The 23,271-nt window shown below is 43.9% G+C and overlaps 1 protein-coding gene across 1 annotated transcript in view; it reads right to left on the bottom strand.

The window, feature by feature from the left end:
- Positions 1-13,851, bottom strand: part of Kcmf1 (potassium channel modulatory factor 1) — a 64,319-nt gene extending 50,468 nt beyond the window's left edge. The window contains exon 1 of the mRNA XM_013514689.1: positions 13,809-13,851. Within this exon, the coding sequence (XP_013370143.1) occupies positions 13,809-13,836 (28 nt within the window). The 5' untranslated portion in view covers positions 13,837-13,851. The remainder of the gene's footprint in view (positions 1-13,808) is intronic.
- Between the last annotated feature and the right edge of the window lie 9,420 nt (positions 13,852-23,271).

The following is a 23,271-nucleotide window of genomic DNA, read 5'->3' on the forward strand; positions in this document are numbered from 1 at the left end:
TTTTTTTTTTTTTTAACAGAGGCAAATTTACAGCTAAATTTGCCTTGAGTCTCAGAGGAGACTTGACTTGGCCTTTGAGACTTTAACAAAAGAATTACTGTCTTTGGTTGTATGTACGATGACTGTATCACATTAGGCAGATTATGAACTTGTTCTTGTCTGTACTTGGAGATTAAGCACGATAAGGAGATGTGTTTGGGTGTCAAGAAGACTGCAGGTAGATTGTGACAGGTAAGCTTAACTGTCAATTTCATTGGCTTGGATGTCACCTATGGCAGGGGGTCCTAATGCCCAGGTCACATACTAGTCCATGGCCTATTAGGAACTGAGACACACAGCAAGAGGTGAGGAGAGGACAACCAACCGAGGCTTCATCTGTATTAACAGCCACTGTACACTCCTTTGAATCAGCCAGAAACCAACCATACTCCCCCACCTCTACAAATTTTTTTCCACAGAACTGGTCCATGGTGCTAAAAAGGTTTGATACCAATGGCCTAGGGCTGTGGTGGTGAACCCATGGCATGCGTGCGGCAGTGGCTGCATCACTGAAAGCTCTGAAAGGTTCACCGTCACCGGCGGAGGGGACTAACAGAACACTTCTGGATGTGTCTGGGCGAGTCACAAGGGCCATCCTCCAAGTCTCCATCTGGTCCTTTGCCCTTCCTGCCTGCACTGCTCCCCTGCTCTGGTCCCCAGCTGCCATAAACGAAGCAGCTTTGCTCCACCATGCCCTGCTGCCATGACGTTTCTGCACTGGAGCCAGGACACCATGGACTGAGCCCTCTGAAACCCTGAGCCAAAGCCAAAATAAACCACTCTCTCCTTTAACTCGTGGGTGTCAGCTATGGTCCCAGTGACCAGAAATCTGACCAACATACCAGCCAAAAAAAGTCATAAACTTGATATGAATCACTGCTTTTTCATGGGCTTTTTCCCTAGTAAAAGGAAATTTTTCTTTTGATCATTCACAGACTCACCCTTATATTTTCCTGACTTAGCTATGTTTGGTTGTTTGTTTGTTTAGCGGTACTGTGAATAAACACAGAACCTTTGCACTATGCTACATCTCCAGCTCCTTTTATTTTCAGAAAAGGTCTCTCTTTTCTAAGTGGCCCAAGCTGGGCTTGAATTTACAATCGTCCTCCCTCAGGTTCCCACAGTGCTGGGTTTAAAGCTGTGTAGCACCATGCACAGCTCTTACCTATGTTCTTACATGAGGTATGATTAAACAGTATGGTGAATGATTAAAAATTACAGTAAAAGACACATGGCTACTAAGCCCCCTCAAAACACTCTCCGTCACTTTCACTTTGAACACACTAATCCCGCCCTCCTTCCACTTTCTAAAGCAGTTCTGGAAGTTCTCTTTTGTCAGTGTGGTGGCTCCCTCAATGTCCTAGATTGTTTCAAAACACTCACCTTTCACTGTCATTTTGACTTTAAGGAATAGCCAGAAATTGCATGGTGCCTAATCAAGTGAATAAGGTAGATGAGGACACAATGTAATATTTTGATCTGGCAGGAACTGCTGTAAATGTAAACTGCTTCAGAAAGTGGCAAGAAGCCAGGCATGGTGGTGCACATCTGTAATCCCAGCACTCAGGATGCTGAGGTAGGAGAATGTTTCAAGTTTGAGGCCAGCCAGCCTGGACTGCATAGCAAGACCTTGTCTCAAGAGTCCAAAACAAAACAAAACAAAACAAAACAAAACAAAACAAAACCTCCAGAAAGTGGCAAAAAAGATGGGATAAATGTATTCAAAGAAAGAAGGAGGATGTTAAGGGATATTAATGCCAATATGTCTTTGTTACGGTTTGTGTCTGAATGTCCTTCCAAATCCTCACGCAGTCATGGGGCTGATAGTTTGCATACAATAAAGAGGCTGCTTGCCACCACGTGCTCTCGTTGCTGTGTTCTGCCACCATGAACTATTGCTCTGTGCCATGTGCCACTCTGCCTTGGAGCCAGCTGAGTATGGACTGGAACCTCCACAAACGGTGAGCTAAATAAACCTTTCCTTCCCTAATTTTGTGCATTGGGAATTTTGTCCCAGCAAGAGAAGAAAAGTAACCAAGACAGTCTTCTACTGTAACTTTTAAACATCCACTGCATTTTCTGATCACGTCTAGTACAGGCACTGGCTAGGAAAGTTTATCTGCTTCTAGTCCATGTAAGCAAATTCCTTCCCCACAAAGCCTCCCCGGCTCTCACCCGAACACATTCTGAACTCATTCAGTCAGAAAAGGAAGAGACTATTCACACCTCTCACTGCACTATTATTTTAAATAGGTAAGCCTGTAATATATGCTATTTTCACACGTCCTTTCCCATTAGAATGCAAATCTCTCCAGGGCAGGAACTATATCTTAGAAAAGGAAATATATCTTTTATGTTATTAGCACTCAAATTACATGTAAAATCACCACAGAGAATAAGTACGTGAGGTATCACTACATATATTACTTAGGTTGACTTACACATTCTGCACTGTATATTATGGTTGAACCAGAACTGTCCCTCAAAAGGCTCACATACTCAGAGGTGGCGCTTTGGGAAGGTGACTGGATCACGGGGACACTGGCCTCATCAACAGAGGAATGTACAGATGAGTTCACGGGTGTCAGGAGGTGCAGCCTGGCCGAAGGAAGGAGGTCACTGGAGGATGACCTGGACAGGTACGTTCTGCCTCCCACTCGCTTTCTCTCTCTGCTTCCCAGCTGCCAGAAGGTGAAGAACCCTCCTCCGACGCACCCTTCCACTATGCTCCTGCTTTGGAGCCGGCCAGCCACAGCCTGAAACCTCTCAAACCACGAGCCATAGTAAACCTTTCCTCCTTTAACTTGCACAAGTTTTTATTTCTTCTTGTAATGCTGGGGATTGAATCCAGGGCCTCAGGCATGCTATGCAGGCCTTGTACCACTGAGCTACATCCCACTACTCTAAACATTTTACCTATAACAAGAGGCAAACACAACCAGCTTCTGAGGTTGATAGGCAGTGTACCTATCTTGTAAAACGATGCATAGAAATATGCATTCCATACACAAGTCACAGTAAGTAACTAAGCTTGGGTTTGAACTAGGCAACCTAGCACCGAAGTTGCATTCCTAATTTTATTACTCAGCAACTGAGGAAAACTTTAAAAACTATCTACGACAAAAGCCTCAGAGTCTATAAGAACTAATAAACTCTCTTTAAGCCAAGCATGGTGGCACACATTTAAAACACCGGTACTCTATGAGGCTGAGGCAGGAGGGTTGCAAATTTGTGTCCAGTCTGTATACCTTAGCAAGACCTGTCTCAAAAAGGGTAGGGCGGTGCTGGGGATTTAGCTCAGTGGCACAGCAACTGCCTGGCAAGCGCGAGGTTGTGAGTTCGATCCCCGGTACTGGGGGGAAAGAAAAAAGGTAGGGGGTATGCCTCAGTGTGAAGTTCCTGGGTTCACTGTCACTGTAACCAATCAATTCTCTCTGAGCCTGTAGTTTTGAGTCTCTTGTCCCAGAGGCACATACAATAGAAAGTGGGCTGAAGGAAGTCATATGCCCTGGAGTGTAGTCCTGACTTCCTAATTAACTTGTGGAATGATCTCAAGTAGATATCTGACTCAGCCTTTCTAGACAGCAGTGGGGTAGAAGTGGGTGAGCAGGTGGAGGCTGTTGTAAGGATTTATTTCTTTCTGGACCAAGAGGTCTGTTATTCCATCTTCCTCTTGATTTTATTGGAGAGAAAAAGACTAAAATAAACAAATTCATTATCCAGCTGCCAACTGGCCTAACTCCCACCGTGAGATCTCCAGGCCTGGACCTGGTCAGCTGAGGCTCTAGCACACAAGACATATTGGGCCTCCCACCCCTTGGCCCCTTCTGGCTCCTCCTCTCCTGCTACTGTGGGGAAAAGACAAGGTTCGAGGGCACCAAACCAAGGTTACCTGGTAAAAGGTTTGGGAAACGCACCATGATAAACCAGAGAGAATGGTAACAAAGGACTGACTTTAAGATCCCTAACATTTTTGTTCAGCATGTATTATTCATACCCACTCGGCCAACCAAACTCCAGTTTGTTCATCACCATGACCCTCGCCTCTCAATCTGAGTATCTGACACCTCTAACTTACCACAGTATAAAAATAACTCTCGGCCTCTGCCTCCAAAATGTCCCTCCCTTCCTCATCTCAGTCAATGGCTCTTTTCTCCCACTGGCTTCCACAAGGATGACCACGCTACATCCTGGGTGCCACCCTTCCTCCTATACTACACCAGCCAGCCCGTCCTGTTGGCTCTGCCTGGGCCCTGAACCCAGATCAGGGCTGCGGGTGTGGCTCAGGGGAAGAGCATGTACTTACGTATGAGGCCCGTGTTTAAAGCCCAGCAACTCTCCCCACTTCACTGGCCCAAGCCAAAGAATACTTTATTCCTTATCTACTTGAGTTTGCTGCAGCAATACTGAGCATATCTTCCTCCCGGAAAACCACTCTCCCAAGTCTCCGTACCAACACTCCCTCTGAGTTCTTCTACTTTCTAGCTATGTCCATTCAGTCTTCTGCTCCTTCAGCGTTACACAGCTCCCAGGGCTTAATGATGGTTGTAACCTCTCAGTCCACACTTCTCCCCAACCCTGAGCAACCAACTCTTACTATGGATTTGTCTTAACCCGGACCTCAGCTCACATATTCAATGCCTCAATCCCAACAAGCCAAAAACCAGCATCATTCCCTCCTTGCTTCCACTTGCACCTCCAAAGCATGCTTCAGTCCTCTGCACACCTCGGTATTAATGCAGTGCCCAACCAAGCAAGCCAGAGACCCAGTGAACCTCCCCTTCTTGTACAACCCTAAGTCTCATCAGTCCACCTATAGCAATTATCTTGTAGTAACTCACCTATCTCCCCTTGCTGTCTTTCTCCCTCCAAATTCATCCTCCAGAGAAAAATGTAACCTTCTGGCTCAAAATTTCCTAAAAATGTTTCCCACTGTCCTACTCTGTTGATGAAGTTCACCCGCTGGCATGGCCCGTGTTTCTACCCCAGTAGCACTATGCCTCTTATCTACACCACGAGCGTGGCACTCTTAACAGCTACCATTCTCTCGGGGAGTTATCTTCATACCCGTGACACTGAGGAGCCTCCACTATCTGCTCTCTCACTACATTCTAGGTTTGTTACAGCTCTTAGCACAATGCATCCTAAGCACCTCTCTTTCCCATGTCAGAAGGCTGGAACTCTTCAGTGCCCTATGTATTTCCACACACAGTGTTCAATACATGCTTAGTAAACGAATGGACTAATGCAGGGGATGGCAAATCACAGCCTATGGGCCAAATCTGGCCCACCATCTGTCTTTGCACTGCCTGCTAGCTAGAAATGGCTTTTGTATTTAAAGTGACTTAGAAACTTTGAAGGGTCATATTTACAATTGGGAATGGAATTCAGTAGGAGATCACTTACATTCCCAGGGCACTGCACTGGTTAAAAAAAAATTAGTGGTGTTTCAAGTTCAGATTTCAATGCCCACATGAGCTACTGGCGCCCAGCTGTGTTCGTCTGTCTATGCACAGCCTAACCGCTGCTTTCTCCTACAACCACGGAGTGAAGCGCTTGCGATCGAGACCCTATGGTCTACAAATCCACATTTGCTATTCAGCCCTGCACAGAAAAAGTTTGGCCACCTCTGAATTAAAATATAAATGTACACGGGCTTTGGTTTCTGACAGAACTTGGTTCAAAATCCTGGTTTTAACACAAACTCCATGCATGACCTAGGACAAATAACCTCTCAACGACCTAATCTGTAACATAATATGCACCTCACTGGGTTGTTCTGAAATTCTGGCATGTCCTTTAATTGAGGTCCCTGTAGTAGGGACCTCAGACACAGCGAAGGTTAAGTGTTGAGAACCCGGGACTCGGTTTGAATTCCAGATCTACCACATACAGTGTCACCTTGAGCAAGGTATTTAGCAGCTCAGTATACCAATTAAAGCTGAGATCATAATAGATATTTCAGAGGACTAGTGTGAGAGTCCAATGAGCTGGCACATGTGAAATGCTGGGCACAGGGCCTGGCACACAGTGCTCAACAAACATTCTTACTACCAGGGCAGATGCTCTGTTAATATTAGTTTCTGCTCCTCCTGCCTCTGCCTCTCCTCCACTTTCCACCCCCATTCCCAGGAAGCCTACATTTAAAGAGACGAGCAAGTCAGTCAAGGCTTGCATGGGTCCTGCACGAGGAGGCTTCCAAGTCCATGCCAGGTTCTCAGTTCTCTTAACTTCTCCAACCCTGCTTCCTTTTCTGTTCTTTGCTCCTAAATATGAACTCACTTCTCCCTTCTTTCTGCTTCTGCCTTTACAACTGGCTGGTCCGCAGGCTTCAGGGACACAGGGGTGCCTAGGCTGGCTCCTGTCTCAGCCTTCCAGGGTAAAATGATTATCTCCACCCCTGATTTTCCGCCCCTAAGTCCCAGTGTGATACTGCCCCAATTTCTATCTAACGGACTGATCACCTTCAATTCAAAATGTCCAAAGCTGAAGATCATTCTTTTTCCTGTCCCTTTCAATCGTCCCAATTTATTAGAAGATTCTGCTGTTTTTCCAGCAACCTTGCTTGCTGTCCTATAATTATATTTCACCTGCGCTCTCTCACGATGAGACTTTATCCTAAGTCATCTTTTTTTCCATTCCGTTCCTACTGCCACTGACTAAATCACGTCTTTTTATCCTGAGCTCATTTCAGCAAAAAGCCTGACCGACCAGTCTCCCTGCCACAGGCCCTAACCTATCCATCACACCACCACACTGACTTCTAAAACACACCACTTTTCTTTCTCTGCTTAAAACTTAAAAAACAAAAAACCAACACATTCAAACAGGGCCATAATTCGTACATCTCGCTGCTCGGCAGCTCTCACTTAGTGAAATAAATAATAGTAATTTTTAATTGACATGAACAGTATTAATATTTATACTTGGGCAGTAATTATCCAAATTCAAGCAACTAACTAGGTTTGGTCCATTCACAGACTTATTAATTTTATTAAAAAGACAGACAAAGTGACTAGATCCATTTGCAGCCTGTTGATACAAGCCGCCGACCCATGGGACAGTCATGAAAGCACCACCGGTGGTCCAACACGATAGGGAACATGTTAGTTAACCAGGGCCTTGTGCGTGCCAGGCATTGCTGAGCTGTATCCCCAGCCCTTGACGTGCTGCACCTCTTCCATCCTCCCACCTTTATGGACAAAGAATGAGACTGACCACAGCGTGGCCATCACAATCCTTCACTTATCTACTTGGCCACAACCTCCTTTCCTAATTTTGTCTCCCATGATAAAAACATCACCTTTCATTTACACAGTGCTTCCTCTAGCTCAGAAAACTTTACGACTCCTGTTTCAGAAACTAGTCTCCCACTCACTGGCCCCAACACACCTCACATTTTCTTAGCTTGCACTTCACCACCTGCCACTCTCACTTGGTAGACACCTAACTCTTCCCCAATAAAGGGAACTGTTTCTGGGCTGGGGTACAGCTTGGTGGTAGACTGCTTGTCTAGCATGTATGAGGCCCTAGGTTCAAGCCCCAGCACAGCAAAAATAATTTTTAAAAACAACAACAGTATTTCTTCAAGTCTTAAATTTAGATGACATCTTTAAAACACCCTCACTGATAAACAACACCTCATTCTAATTCCCACCACTATGGAATTTGTACTAATTTTCACTTGATACTTTTTATTGTCTCTGCCATATTATGGCTATTTCATTTTTCATACTTGGACTTCTCTGCTGCAGCATACCATATACCTCTGTAAGAGGAAAACTTTTCAAGGTTACTCTCAGTACCAATCACAACAGTTTGCACTTAAGAACTCAAAGTTCTGGACTAGAACTTTAGCAGGCCACAACCAGGAAGCAGAATGTGAAATATGAAAGGACACAATCAGTGTTTTTTGTTTTTAGTGAAACATAACACAAAACAGTATAGTTTTCAAAGTAAAGGTAACTACTATTCCACAATAATGATAACTAGATAATAATATACAGTATTTCTTGCTAAGTGTTCTACTGTTAAGTTTGAAAACTGCTAACAGACATAACCTGATTTCTAGGCTCAAGGGTTTTACAATCAAACAAAGGAGATCTGCTTCACAGCAAATCCCTCACCTGTCAGGAAATACCACGGGCCAAGGAGGACAAAGTTTAAGTCAATGTGTGGGAATTTGTACAGAAGCCTTAGAGAAGCTTCGACGGCAACACTGGATACTTTTCAGCCTCTGCCATCTGTTTACTCAAAAGACCCCTCAACAGACGTGCAGCTTCTGAAACACGTTTTTAAAACCTCACTGCAGGACACCACCGAGGGTGAGCAGATTCTGGCCGGACTACACTAAGTGCGCTTCCTGCCCTTCCCACCTCAGTCACCGCCCTCCAGCCACACAGCTTCTCTCTGCCGTCTGAAGAACATCCAGCTTTCAGGGCCTCCGCACCGGCTGCATCCTTTCCCCTTTAAACAGCCTCACTTCATGCAGGTTTTTCTGTGAAAGTCCCACCTTCAGATCGTCCTCCCTGACCACCCTACCTTAAGGAGTCCTCCACTCCCTATTTCCTTCACCTCCTTTATGGGTTTTCCTAAACTTGCTACCTACTCTGGCCTCTTCCAGTGTTCTGTAAATTTTTTCTGTAAAGAACCAAATAGTAAATATTTTCCACTCAACCTATGCCACTGTAGTACAAAAAGAAGCTTAGTAATACACAGATAAGCAGATATGGCTGTGTTCCAATAAGACTTTATTCACAAAAACATCAGGCCCACGGACCATAGTTTGCCAACCCCAAGAATAACCTTTTAATACCAGCTAGTGCCAAAGGGAGGCACTTTCATTTCACTGTTGCAGAACAGTGCCCAACCCCAAATATGCATTAAAATATATGTGTGGTGTGAATCAACAGTGTTAGACTGGACTGGGAGCCACAGCCCTCTCCCACCTCCTCAGGAGACAATACCATGACGGGTCAGAAAGAACAAGGCCAAGATCAGCAGTTCCACCCGACTGGTAAAGGGTCCTCCAATTACTGTGCGCCTGTCCCCAGCTATAACCATCTCGTATATAAATGCCTGTGGTCCTATCTGGGTCTGAGTAGAAGCTTCTTAAAACACCAGTGTCTGGGTTGTACTCCAGAAAGTGATTCAGTGGACCTAGGGTGGGTCCAAGAATCTGAATTTCTAGCAAGTTTCAAGTGATACTAATACTGCTGGTCCTGGGACCACACTTAGAGAACCAGGGGGTTAGACCACCCAACTTCAGCTCCAGTATTCTCATTGTTTAAAAAGAAAAAAGGGTAGCCGGGCATGGTGACGCACGCCTATAATCCCAGCACTTGGGAGGCTGAGGCAGGAGGATCGATGCAAGTTCGAGACCAGCCTGGGCTACAAAGTGCACACAAAGCCAGCCTGAACTGCATACTGAGACTCTGTCTCAAAAAGACCAAAAAAAAAGAAAAAAAAGGGCAACAAGTTCCTGATGTTTCAGTAATTTGGCTGGGCATAGAGGTGAGGGATAAAAAAGAATAGAAGCATAAACCTGACCTCTCAGTGGAATTGTTGGTTCAGTAAAATGAAGGAAGAAAAACATTAAACCTTTAATTTTTAACAGACTATATTCTAAATCGAGTTTTAACTGGCTAAAACAAACAGGGAGAAAACAGCAACCATCAGTGGATTACTAACCTTGACAGTAGACTCAGTTATTAGTTCCAAATCAGCTCCCTTAAAGTTACACCCAAGAGTGAGGCTAGGGATGGCTTCAGGACCCCATCTCAGAAAGTAAAACAAAGTAAAGGGGCATTATCATCTGCTTTTCCATTGTTATATGTGAGGAGTCTTTTCAGGATGGATAGTAGAGATCAAGCCTCATTATAACAAATTACCAAGCCTAGAAGTCCCTGTATCCAAGTATACTAGTAAGATTCTATCTCCACCGTAAACAACGTACAACTGTCCTTTGAATTTACCGTACTAGAACTTTTGAGAGGCCAGTAGAATTTTTTTTTACAAACTGCACATTTCTCAGAGTCAAGAACTTTAAAAACACTACCACAAACTCACATTAAAGTCATTCCAAAGCCCTTACATTCTAACTTGAATGGGCCACAAAGGGTTTATTAAATGTATGTGCATTAGCAACTGTTTACAAAGTGTGTGTCCATTATGATGGTTACATTTTCCCAAAGTACTTTAAAAAAAAAAAAAAAATTTAAGTGGAAAAAAAATGCAAAATCTAGGTTCTTAGGACAGAAATGAAAGAAGTAAAAACCCAGGATACAAATAAGTGACCCAATAAGTAGAAGCCAATACTATATAAAAAAATGTACCTACAAAGAGGCAGTGTATGATGAAAAGATGAACTAGTATATCCTCAATACACAAAGCTAAGGATATTTCTCAGGTAAAACCACGGGGGTTTTTTTGTTTTTGTTTTTTTTTTGTTCTGGGTACCAGGAATCGAACTCAAGGCCTCACGCTTGCCAGGCAGACACTGCCACTGAGCCACATCCCTGGCAAGACCATGTATTTTTTATGAAAATGTAGCATCCAAATTAAAATACACTAGTTGGCTGTGGTGGCTCTTGGGAGGCTGAGGCAGGAGGATTGCTGGAAGTCTGAGGTCAGCCTGGGCTACAAAGTGATTTCAAGGCCAGCTTGAATTGCATAGTGAAACCCTGTCTCAAAAAGACAAAGACTTCATTTTAGAAAGGTAAAAATATCTCAATAATTATGTTATCTACACATCAAAACACTGTATTTTGGATACACTGGATTGTATTACTAAAATTAATGTTTAAAATGAAGCTACCACAAAATTTAAAATTACATTTGGGTGCCAGGCATGGTAGCACATGCCTGTAATCCTAACACTCAGGAGACTGAGGCAGGAGGATCACTGTGAGTTCAAGGCCAGCCTGGGCTACACTATAAATTCAAGGTCAGCCTGGGCTACACAGGGAAACATGTCTCAAAAAAAAAAAAAAAATTACGTCTGGGGGAGTTCAGTCCCCAGCACTGCCCCCTCAGTCTGGAAAACATTAAATGTGCGGCTTGTACAAACTTCTATCAGCGAGCAATGGTCTGCCCCAATTCTGGGAGTAGATCTGCTATCTCCCCTTCAGTTAGGTGGCTTCTGAGAAGCTTGCAGGAAACGATGCAGAGCAATGCAGAACATGAAAGTACACAGTGTGTCTGACATGGGAGTGAAGACACCGACCCCAGCCTAACACAGGAACGCCGTGGCCGTGGGCCAGCCCTCGCCCACTTTCACTTGAGGTTCCAATCGCCATCTTTCCTAGAAAAAGGAAAATAAGATCCGCCTCTGCCAACTATGTATATCCACATCTATGGCCACATAAACACACTGCAGTGCAATCATTTCAAGTTGCAATTGATGGCTTCAGAATCCTCACTAGTTCATAAGGCTGAACATCACAATCAGTAAATAGGAAGACTACCTGCTTCCCACCCACCACCCAGTGATTCCTAGCTCCTGGTTTGCGTTTCATCCTTACAGAGGAAGAGGACGCATCTGTAACAACTTCTAATCCCTGCCTGCTTCCTTCCATCATCCTTAATGCCTAATTAGAACGCTTCCCATTGGTTTGTACTGCCAAACCTCTACAACCGTAGCAGGCACCAGAGAGGAAATGGCTGGACCTGGGATAAGAAGCAGGCGAACTATCCACCCCAACAGCTATTAGATAACCATTAGGACTTCACAAAACCCATTTGTCTTTTTGTTTGTACTAGGGGTTGAACCCAGAGCCTTCATACTGAGCTTTTTTAATTTTGAGACTGGGTCTTATTAAATTGTCCAAGCTGCGCTCAAACTTGTGATCTTCCTGTCTCAGCCTCCCAAGAGTGCTGGGATTATAAACCTGTACTATTATGCCTGGTAAAACCAAGCATTTTTTTTTAACATACAAATTAAGGGGCTGGGCACCATCCACCGATAGCAGTTGCCCACCCACGGATGTGTGTGAATCATTGAAACTTTGAACAACCCCTGGGAATGCATGCCATACAACGGGCCACTCTTGCTCCTGCCATTGGGAACCAGAAAGGTCCAGAGTCAGCGGAGGAGCAGCTGCTGAACAAGGACTCAGAGAACATGAGAATGCAGAGCAAGCCCACGGAGTCAGAGGTCCTGTGGACTGAGGTCCTCAGAGCCGCTCGGAAGCTGTAAACCAGGAGGACCTTGCACAATACTTGCAGAGACTCATTGGAAGCCATTCTTCCCCTGACAGTACAGGCTGTGGTGGAGCTCTGGAGAAGTCTGCAGCAGGATTCCTGCTGACTGTGCTGACAGTTGGGGAGAGGACACTAACAGGTTGTGGGGTCCCAAAGCAATGGGAAGCTGGAGAGAAAAAGCTACAAAGAATGGCTTTCACCCCAGATAGCTCACTTGAGATGTTAGTAAGAATTGCCTCCTCAGTATTCTATAGCCATGATGAGGAGGAGGCCAAGGAGAGAAAAAAAAGAGACCGAGAAAAAGCAGCTGCTTTTGCTGCACCACTAAGAGAAACAGATCCCAGGTCTGATTCCCGGGGCTCCAAGAAGAACTCGACAACTGCATTCATCTGCTACCACTGTTAAAAGCCAGGCCACCTCAAGAGGAACTGCCCTAAGAGGCCCCATGGGCCATGCCCTGGATGCAAAGGAGACCAATGGAGATCGGTCTGCCCTCTGAGGTGGAGGCCCCAGAGCTCAGACCCATGCTACCAGTTAGTCTAACAGGAATGAGAGGGCTTGGGGCATGGTCTGCCTTCTCCCTCTGGCCAGACCGTCATCTCCATCGAGGAGCCCTGGGTAATCATGACTATGGAGGAACAAGAAAACAGCCTGTTGCTAGACACAGGTGCAAGTCTCTCGGTCCTTCTTTTCAATCCTGGCCTTCCTTCCAGCCATCATACCTCAGTGAAAGGAGTCACTGGTGAGGAGGTAATATGCTATTTTTGACAACCCTTAGGCTGTAACTCCTTAATAGGTCCCTCTTGCATATCTCTGTCTTCCTGAGAAACCACTCTGAAGATACCACCACGTGTTACAGCAGCCATTGATATTTTCCTACTAATCTATCCATAACTGTGTAAAGTTTGTAATGTTCCTATCCTATTTCATAAATGGATGTATGTTTATTATTATGTGTTTCCTACAACAACCATTGAGAAGAGTTAATGATTTTTCAATAGGTCACTCATGTATAGCTCTATTTATTTTCTTTAGAAGCCACTTTGAAGATGCCAAAGTATAGTACAACAACTCTTGATAATCTCCTACCTCTTTTTTCTGTAACTCACTATTATTTGTCTATTTGTTTTCCTGAGAAACTATTTTGTAGACAATAATATGTAAAATGATAACCATTGATAATTTCCTACCATTTTGTCTGTAATTTGCTAAGTCCCCCCTATTATTATGTTATCCTTCTTTTATTCTTTAAAATAAAAAAAAAAAAAAAATTAAGGGGCTGGGGATATAGCTCAGTGGCACAGCGCCTGCCTGCAAGGTCATGAGTTTGATTCCCAATACTCCGCTCCCCACAAAAAAATTAAAACAATTACAAATCCATAAGGAATAATCTGTTTGAAAATAACACACAAATATGTACTGAGATTTCAGTACGGCACCAATAGTTTTAAGAACAATATTGTAAAACAAAGAAATGTACTGCCGGGCAGAATTAAAATTGTGAAACATAAATGAAAATATGCCTAAGCAGGGGGCTGCAAATAGTGCCCAAACATTTAAATACTTACACAATTTAACGACTCTTTCATAAACCATAAACTTCAAGGACTAACTCCAGCACACTGGAAACAAGCCACAGCCTGTGCAGCAGGAAAGCATTTAATTTCCATGCACGTGTTTCAGACCCACTGCATGTTAGCATCCTCCAGCAAGGGGCCAACGACCTGTGGCAGGCATGGGAGACAACTGTGAGTGGTACTAGAGTCGGCAGTCTGTAAGTATTCACCGACTGAGTGGACTGGAATGTCGCAAACCGATGCTGCATGCATATGCAGGGAGAGCCCTTGACCAGTTTACCTGAAAGCAGAGCCAGGGGAGGCACAAACCCTAGCAGACTCACTCGGGCCACGGCCTCAGGGGTCAGCTCCCCTCAGTTATTTCTGCTCCACCGAGATGCATTCCTTGCACTTTTGTGAAAGCTCCAAGACCTCTTGTGCCTGTCCCCCACCCCCCCTAACCAGTTTCCCCAGATAAAAACAGGAGAGCATTTTCCAGTCTCATCGTTTTTTATGCAAGTACTAACATACCAAATGATCACCCGCATGTTCCCAGGGCTGCCCACCGTAAGTCAGACGCGATACGGTGGGTAGGTACAAAGGTACAAAGTGTAATTCAATTCTTGCCGCTTGGGTATGTAGTTGGTGAGGGAGGCCTGCCAGTAACAACTGCAGTATAAAATGCCTGCAGAATAAGGTGAGAGCACCACTGCAGGGACCCTTCCCTTTGCTAGAAGGAAAGGCGTGGTGAGTCTTACAGGAACAATAAAAGAAACAAAAGTTATAACCAAAAACTAAATTATAGTTCAATACACCTTAATTGTTTTAACATTCAGCTCATCAACTCAACATGTAAAAAGTGATGAATGAAAATCACCTTCCCGGGGCTGGGGATTCAGCTCAGGGGCACAGCGCCTGCCTGGCAAGTGCAAGGTCGTGAGTTCAATTCCTGGTACCAGAAGAAAAAAAACCGAAAATCACCTTCCCATAATGAGCGACACGCGCACTGATACTGGGAGGAGAGGGACACGAGGACTCTCCTACACAATTCAACACAAGATAATGCCTGCGGGGCATGGTGGCTGAGGCAGGAGGATCCTTGCAAGTCCAAGACCAGCCTGGGCTACAAAGTGAGTTCAAGGCCAGCCTGAAATGCATAGCGAGACCCTGTCTCAAAAAGAATAAAATAAAATAATGCCTAACCTAATTAGCCATGATGTCAAGGGGCTTCCTCACTCCCTGTTCTGTCCTTCCTTGCTGAAGGTGATACAACTGTCACCCACTCTTGTGCTACCACTTTGTCTTTTTTCCTTTTCTCCCTGGTAGAACTGGTGGATTTTCCGAGCTCCATCTGTATCTTCTCCCCGGTGCTCCTGTGGCCACTGGGTCTTGCTGGATTGCTGGCTGGCACTGTGGCCATACAAGACATGAAGCCAACTGACCGTGTAGATGAACTACAGACCCACAACTCTGCTTTGCTACAATTCAGAAAGACAACAATCAAAAACAATTCTAAGGCAGAACCAGCAATTAACAAGCACTGGAGGCTGTGAGGGCCGGAGCACGGCAGAGGGCACCTAACAAGGCCATTCATCTTCTGCTGTTTCACTGGGTCCCGACTTGCCCCTCCTGGTACCCAGCTCTCAGGACGACAGCCAGCACGAGAGCCAGTTTTGTGTTTCTAACACCAGCTGGAGAGCCGTTCCAAGCTTCAAGCCCACCCGGCCTTGTCTTTCCGTTACCAACACCTGCCTGGCCTCCTGTCCTTACTGTCCCAAGAGCACCCTGTGCTCTTTTCCTAATCACTCACTTTCTTCCCATGCAACTGAGGTAATATGAACTGCCTTATCCTACACCTCCAACACAAGTCAGGGTATGACTAATGTATAAAAATTGTCATACCCCCAAAATGTGACCTAGCCAGGTGTGGCGGGGTGCATGCCTGTAATTCCAGCACTCCAGAGGCTAAGGCAGGAGGATCACCACAAATCTGAGGTCAGCCTGGGCTATATAGTGATTCAAAGAGCTTAGATTATATAATGAGACACAGTCTCAAGGAAAAAAAAAATGGTTGAAATACATACACCTCTTAAGAACTCTTTCCTCGCCCGGCATGGTGGTGCACGCTTGAAATCGTAGCACTCGGGAGGCTGAGGCAGGAGTATCGTTGTGAGTTCCAGAGCAACCTGGGCTATAAAGTGAGTTCAAGGTGAGCCTGAACTGCATAGCGAGACCTTGTCTCAAAAAGGACCTGCCCCTCCAAAAAAAGGGGCCAGGGATATAGCTCAGCAGCACAGCACCTGTCTGGCAAGTGCAAGGTCCTGAGTTCAATCCCAGTACCAAAAAAAAGAACCAAAAAAACCAAAACAAAAAACAAAAAAAAAAAAACCCCACCAAAAAACTCTTCAGCTTTAATGAATAACTTTGATGATCACACACACACACAAATTTTAAAATACTGAAAAAACTGTGGCTTTTACAACATTAAAATTAATATACAATCTTTTGTAACAAATTTTTATTACAAAAACATTCAACTTTTATGACATACAGACTTTTCCCTTTGAATCCACATTTATGAAAGTAGCCTTATAGCAATATTTATAATGTAATAAAATATTCCTGGGGTAATTTAATGGTATCTTAACTTTGACAAAATAAAACTTTTGGGTTTGGGTACAGTGGCACACCCCTGTAATCTCAGCTCTCTTGGAGGCTGAGGCAGGACGGTTGCCAATTCAAGCCCAATCTGGGCATCTTACTGTGATCGTGTCTCAGTGTTGGAAAAAAAAAAGACTGGTGATGTAGCTCATTATGAAGGCTCTAGATTCAATCCCCAGTAATAGAAAACAAAAAACAAAATGAAACTTTTGGATCCTTCAATTTTAAAAACAAACGAAAACCAGGACCGAGGTAGAGGACTCACTGGCAGAGGGCTTTCCTAGCACGCATGAGACCCTGAATTTGATCCCCAGCACCATGCTAAAAACCAAATCAAATCCAACAAAACTAACCAACCAACAAAAAGATCTGGGAAAAATGAATATGGCAGATATTATAAAGCTAATGCTTTAAAAACTAAGTCATGACTCAATATAAATACATGGATTTCAGCCGGCGAATGCCTGTAACCCCAGCCCTTAGGATGCTGAGGTGGGAGGATCGTTGTGAGTTCAAGGCCAGCTTGCATTACATAGTGAGACTCTATCTCAAATAAATAAACAAACAAACTAATAAATAAATAAAATTAAAAAATAAATGCATGGATTTCTCTTTAAAAGACTGTAAACCAAATATGAAGGCATTTATTTGGTCATTTCACATCAGATGTTCATAAATTAGTCTACTGTGTTACTATCTTGAAAGAAGGCTGCTGCTAATACATCTTAAAATTCTAAGACTAAAAGAAAATTTTCCAAATAATAGTCCCAAGTTACAACAAAAACAGTGGGGCTAGAGATTTAGTTCAGCGGCACAGCACCTGCCTGGCAAGTGCAACGTCGTGAGTTCCATTCCCGGTACCGGAAAAAAAACCAAAAAACCAAAAAAAAAAAAAAAAAGTTACATTTCACTACATTTTTAACGTAAACACGAAGGGCAAAATATGGAAATAAGCTTCAAAGTAAACTTTACACGAAATCAAAGACCCCAGAAAGTAAAGTCTGGTGCATTTTCCCATAAATTTACATTCACACTTTTCCTTTAAAGTTACAATAAATGTGATTCACGATTTACTGAAACAGGAAAAGTCTTAAGAGCTGGGTGTGGTGGCTCATGAAAGTAATCCTAGCACCCCCAGCCCGGACTACACAACCAGTTCCAGGGCAGCCTGGACTATACAGCCAGATGCTGTGTAAAAAATCAAAAAAGAGAGGAGTGAGTGTGAGAGGGAGGAAAAGAAAGTCTTACGAACGTAGTAATTATTTTTGCGGTACTGGGGGTTGAACCCAGACCCTTACACATCCTCACGCCTTTTTAAAATTTTATTTTGGAGTATAACTTGCCTAAGCTAGCCTCCCACTTGTGACCTTGCCTCAGCCTCTTGAGTAAGTGGGATTGGAGAATGTCATAACCTTCTAACCGACTATAGCTGAAGGAAAACAAAGTGCAAGCACACAGGATGGTAAGGGTCTCGGTGGAAGTCAGTCTGTTTGGCTACAGCAAGGCAAGTGGCACCACAGTGAAATCACACGGTGATGATTAAGCCTGCTTTGCAGTTCCCAAACTCTCAGGGGGGTGGGGGGGCATGGGAATCATTGCAGGTTACTCTGGGTTTGTCTCTGTGCTCTTAGTGCCAGGCAGCACTTTCTTGGGGGGCCTGAGAACTGAACCAAAGGCCTTAGCACTTAGTTACATCCTCACCCCTTTATTTTTATTTTGGGACAGGGTCTTGCTACATTGTCCAGGCTGGGCTCAAACTTTGTCCTCCTGCCTCAGCCTCCTAGAGTGCTTGGATTACAGGCATGCATCACCACTCTGCAGACAGCACTTTTTGACAAGAGGAAGAAAAATCTAATAGCAGTACAACTTTCAGAAGTCGGGGGCTGGGGATTTAGCTCAGCGGCACAGCACCTGCCTGGCAAGCGCAAGGTCATGAGTTCGATTCCCGGTACCGGAAAAAAAACAAAAAACAAACAAACAAAAAAAGAAGTCAGGACTGCCATTCCATAATGTATACATATCTCAAAACATCACACTATACATGATAAAACTGTACTCAATATACAATTTTTGTCAATTAAAAACAAGATGAGTGAGATGGTACACACCTGTAATCCCAGCACTTGGGAGGTTATAGCTGGAGGACTGCAACTTCTAGGACAGCCTGGGCAACTTAAGTGAGACCCTGTCTCAGAATAAAAAGTAAAATGGCCTTGGGATGCAGCTCAATGGCAAGGTACTTGCTTCGCATGCTCAAGACCTGGGATCAGTCATCAACAGCAGAAAAAAAAAGATGAAGGTTGAGAGGACTGTCAGTGGCAGAGCACTCACCTAGCATGTGTGAGGTCCTGTTTTGAACCCCAGCACCACAAAGAAATAAAGTAAGATTTGGTGTATTAATAGTGTATGCAGTCTTACATGTTATACTTTCAAAATAAACAGTATTAGCTAATTCTGAGAAAAATATAATGTACTACCTGTACATTTAACTACTGTCATCTACATCTGAATAACTTCAAACAAGGAGAGTTATGGGAGGCTGAGGCAGAAGGATCCCTAAGAGTTCAAGGCCAGCCTGGCCTATACAGTAGTTCAAGACCAGCCTGAACTGCACAGGGAGACCCTGTCTTGAAAACCAACCACAATAATAAAAACCTAAGGAGAATTAGCAATCAGGAGACTATAAGGACTTTACCTGAAATCTCATAACAGTTTTACCCCAAATCAAAAGTAGCACAGAAAAAGTTAAGGTACTCAAAGTTGGGCCTGGTGGCACACCTCCTATAATCCCAGGACTTGGGAGGCTGAGTCAGGAAGATAATCTCGAGTTCAAGGCCAGGCTGGGCTACATATTGAGTTCAAGGCCAGGCTGACCTACATAGTGAGACTGTCTCAAAAAACCACCCAACCACCCAACCAAACAAATCCAAGGAGCAGAGAATCAAAATAGATTCTCTAGAAAACTGCACAGAATGAGAAAGAAAAACTGGTGGTACTCACTTTGGTTTAGCGGTTTAGCCTTTCCTATGGTATGTCTCACACTGTGCTACAGAATTTGTGCACAAATGAATTTTCCTCACCAGACTAAGATGCGGAGCTTCTTTCTCAAGTGCTTAGCAGAGGGCCATATGCACAGTACCAAATGAAAAAGGTCAAATAGTTTAAAGCCGAGTATGTACTAATTCTAGGTAAGTAACTAGGCCTCAACTCACTCAGGCAGGAACATTTGTAACTCCACTTTAGCTAATAAGTACTGAGTAATCTGTTAAGTGCTTTTTTCAATTTGCAAAGCTATTAAGTGAATTTAAGATTTAAATAACACACTTATACTTTAATTGCATTTTCTGAAAAGTATGGTTGTTTAAGGAGCGGTATAGCACATGCCTGCAATCCCAGGTACTCAGGAGACAGAGGCAGGAGATCCCAAGTTCAAGGCCAGCCTGGACTACATAGCAAGACACTGTCTCAAAAAAAAAAAAAAAAAAAAAAGATGGTCAGCTGGAGGTGGTGGTATATGCCTATAATACTAGTTAATTATGCCATCCCAGCTACTTAGGTGGTTGAGGCAGGTGGAATTCCAAGTTCAAGGCCAGCCTGAGCAATTTAAAGAGAGCTTGTCTCAAAATAAAACATAAAGAGAGATAAATTCAACCACATAAATGAAGACTTTTTGGGCTGAGGATGTAACCCAATGGTATAGCTCTTGCGTAGCATGTGTGAGTGCTCCCCACCTTGCAGGCCCTGTTCAATTCCCAGTACCCACATCTGCCAAATGGCAATAAGGTTGTTTTCTGTGACAAGTATTGCAATGTTGATCAAGCAGGCCTCAAACTCCTGGGCTCAAGCAACCTTCCCTCCCTCAGCCTCTCCAGTGGCCAAGCCTGCAGTTACATGACACCAGATCCAGGGTCTGTTTTTTTGTTTTTGCTTTTGTTTTTGTGCTGGTGACTGAACCCAGGACAATGTACAAGCTAACACATACTCTACCACTGAACTACATCCCCAGCTAAAGACATTTTAAAAAATACACAAGAAAGAAAATGATCGGTTTCACCATGTATATAAGAACTAGGTAGTAGGGGCCAGGGATATAGCTCAGAGGCACAGCACCTGTCTGGCAAGAGCAAGGTCGTGAGTTCAATTCCAGGTATGAAAAAAAGAGAGAAAGAACTCGGTAGTGTTGGTACAGAGAACATGAAGTGACTGGGAGCTAAAGTTTATGACTACTAACATGACAGCAACACTACAAAAGGAATTTCAAAGACGCTCTGGAATTTTCACTGGAAAAGTCATATGGGTGAGCAGGAAACTCAACTGATGTAGAATACTGCTGCCTCCACTCAGTCCGGGTCTGAGAAGGTGAGGAAAAAATTACTTCTATCCCAACGTACACAGTGCTGCTGGGAATGGTAGAGACTTGGTTCAGGCTGTAGACTTGCTCCCCATGACCCAAAGGAAATGATATCAAGTGGAGTGGCCCTTTCTGGACACCCAGCACTTCCAGCTCCATCAGCTCTTTAAAGCTCTACTGGCGAGCAGAGGCAGGCCAGCCACAGCACTTGGCCCAGATCTGGCCACCACCAATTTCTGTACTGCCCCCTTGTTAAGAATGGTTTTTATATTTTTTAATGGGGTGGTGGTATTGGGGTTCAAATGAAGAATCATATTTCATGACAAATGAAAATTACATGAAATTCAAATGTCAGTGTCCATAAGTAAGGTTTTCACTGGGGCGTGACCATGCTCTTTTGATTACACACTGTCTATAGCTGCCTTCACACCAAGTGCAGAGCTGATGGCTCTTACAGCTCACACAGCCAGTGTTTACTCTATGGCCTTGGCGGAAGAAGTATGCTGGACTCCTTGGCTAGAGCAGTTCTCTACGCTGTGGTTGTAGCTCCTTTCTCAGGGGCAGTCCACTGCTTCACAAGTGGCCGCAAGCTTGACAGGTGTCCATCTTGGAGGCTGTGTCACCCAAAGTCACATCATTAATACAACCATGTAATACAGTGGAAGCGGGCAGAAGGACAACGTAACACGCTGCTTGCACACAGAAGGCCCTGATAAACAGGACACAAGTACATTCTAGGCAGAATGGTGCTGACTGACCTTCTACCAGACTACTACATCCAGTTCTGGGTCATACTACTGAAAAAAAAAAAAAAAACAAGGAGAACTGCAGAGAACTTGGAGGTGGGCAGACAATAAAAGAGCTCAAAAATCAGATCACCAAAGAAATGCTGAAAGAAGTGAGAGGAGTTGGCCCAAAGAATAGAAAGGTGAGAAAAGCACTGGTGTCAGACTCTACATTTGCTGTTAGGTCAAACCCCCACTCATGAGAATAACGACAGCCTGAACTAATGTACTACAAAAGGTGTGCGTATCTAACAAATTGCGATTCATGAAGCTGCCATTCCTGCCTTAAGCCACAAACCAGACCCTTAAAAGATAATCATTAACAAATATTGTACTCTAAGTCTTTAACAGCTGTATCTAGGAATATCCAGTTTTCAAAAGCATCAGTGTAAATTACCAAGGAAAAGTGTGCTATTACATATTACAGTGTGCCAAGCTTCAGTCATAGTCCAGTAGCTAAAAGGTAGTGTTAAGTTTTACAGCCACACACCTTTCCACAGAACCAAACAGGGGGAAATGGGCTTAAGTTACAGAACAGTTGTTACACGGAAGAACGGCCCAAGCACAGACTTTCAATACTCTAACAGAGCACCGAGGTAAAGGAATCTTCGTCCCAGGCCGGAGCTCAGTTAGAATATTCAGTCTGGAACTACCTGGATGCCTTCTTAAGGTGGGGAGCACAGGGCTCACGCACGCTCCCTTGAACCAGTTTTGTGCAGCGCTCCCTCTCCCAGCACCTCTGAGTAAGAGCCTGCAGCCGACTCTCACTTTCATTTTGTCTGCAAGGTGGTCAGGGCACACTTGACTCCAGCTTAAGATGAACTTCAATATCCCAAACGGAAATGTGAGTATAACTTTACAACTGTTTAAAATTACAGAGATAGGGGGATGCCTTTCTATTAAGCAGATAAAAGGGAATGCAGGCATAGCATCCAAATATTTCTATACAGTATTCCTTTCAATTTAACTAAACTAAGCACCCTACTATTTCAAAATGTCCAACACTTGAACACGGTTAGTTCTCAATAAATGGCCCGTGAAGAAAATACAGCGTATTTCCTATCAGTTTTGTAACTCTTTAAAATACAGAATCCTTGAACACACAATGTTCTTGAAGTCAATTTCAACGCTGTCATTAGTAATGCAAATTCTGAAGCTGGCTCCAAATCTAATGTTAATCAATCTGAGTATTTCAACCTTGAAATTCTAAGGTCTTTTATTTCCCTAAGAATGCCCTTCCCAAGGGGTGAAGTACATACTAATCTGACTCACTAAACTTTCTCCACTCCTACATCACCTACACAGCATTTTAAAATCTAAAGTACACAAGACTTTCAGGCCACTTACTTCTACAATCTGGTGTTAACCTTCCCAGGATAAACTTTTCAGCAAGCCTGTTAATACTTTTTTAAATTTAAAAACTTGTTCTGGTGAAACAAAGAAAACACAGCCCCCTCCCTCTTTTCTAAGCCATATGGCAGTAAATTGAAGTTAACTTGTTTTTCACAAGCTCAACGCCTATGCCCCAGCCCTACACATTTGTCTCTTTGTGCCCTGAGACCCGGCTGGAGTTGTCTGCTTATTTCCAACTGTACCCCACGCGTGTCTTCAAATCTTACAACAAAGTCCAAACGCCCCCGGCTAGGAGCAGAGCTCACCGCAGTCATCGGCCCAAGCC

The sequence above is a fragment of the Chinchilla lanigera genome, unplaced genomic scaffold (assembly GCF_000276665.1).
Source record: "Chinchilla lanigera isolate Chin_1 unplaced genomic scaffold, ChiLan1.0 scaffold00023, whole genome shotgun sequence".
NCBI classification, from domain to species: Eukaryota; Metazoa; Chordata; class Mammalia; order Rodentia; family Chinchillidae; genus Chinchilla; species Chinchilla lanigera.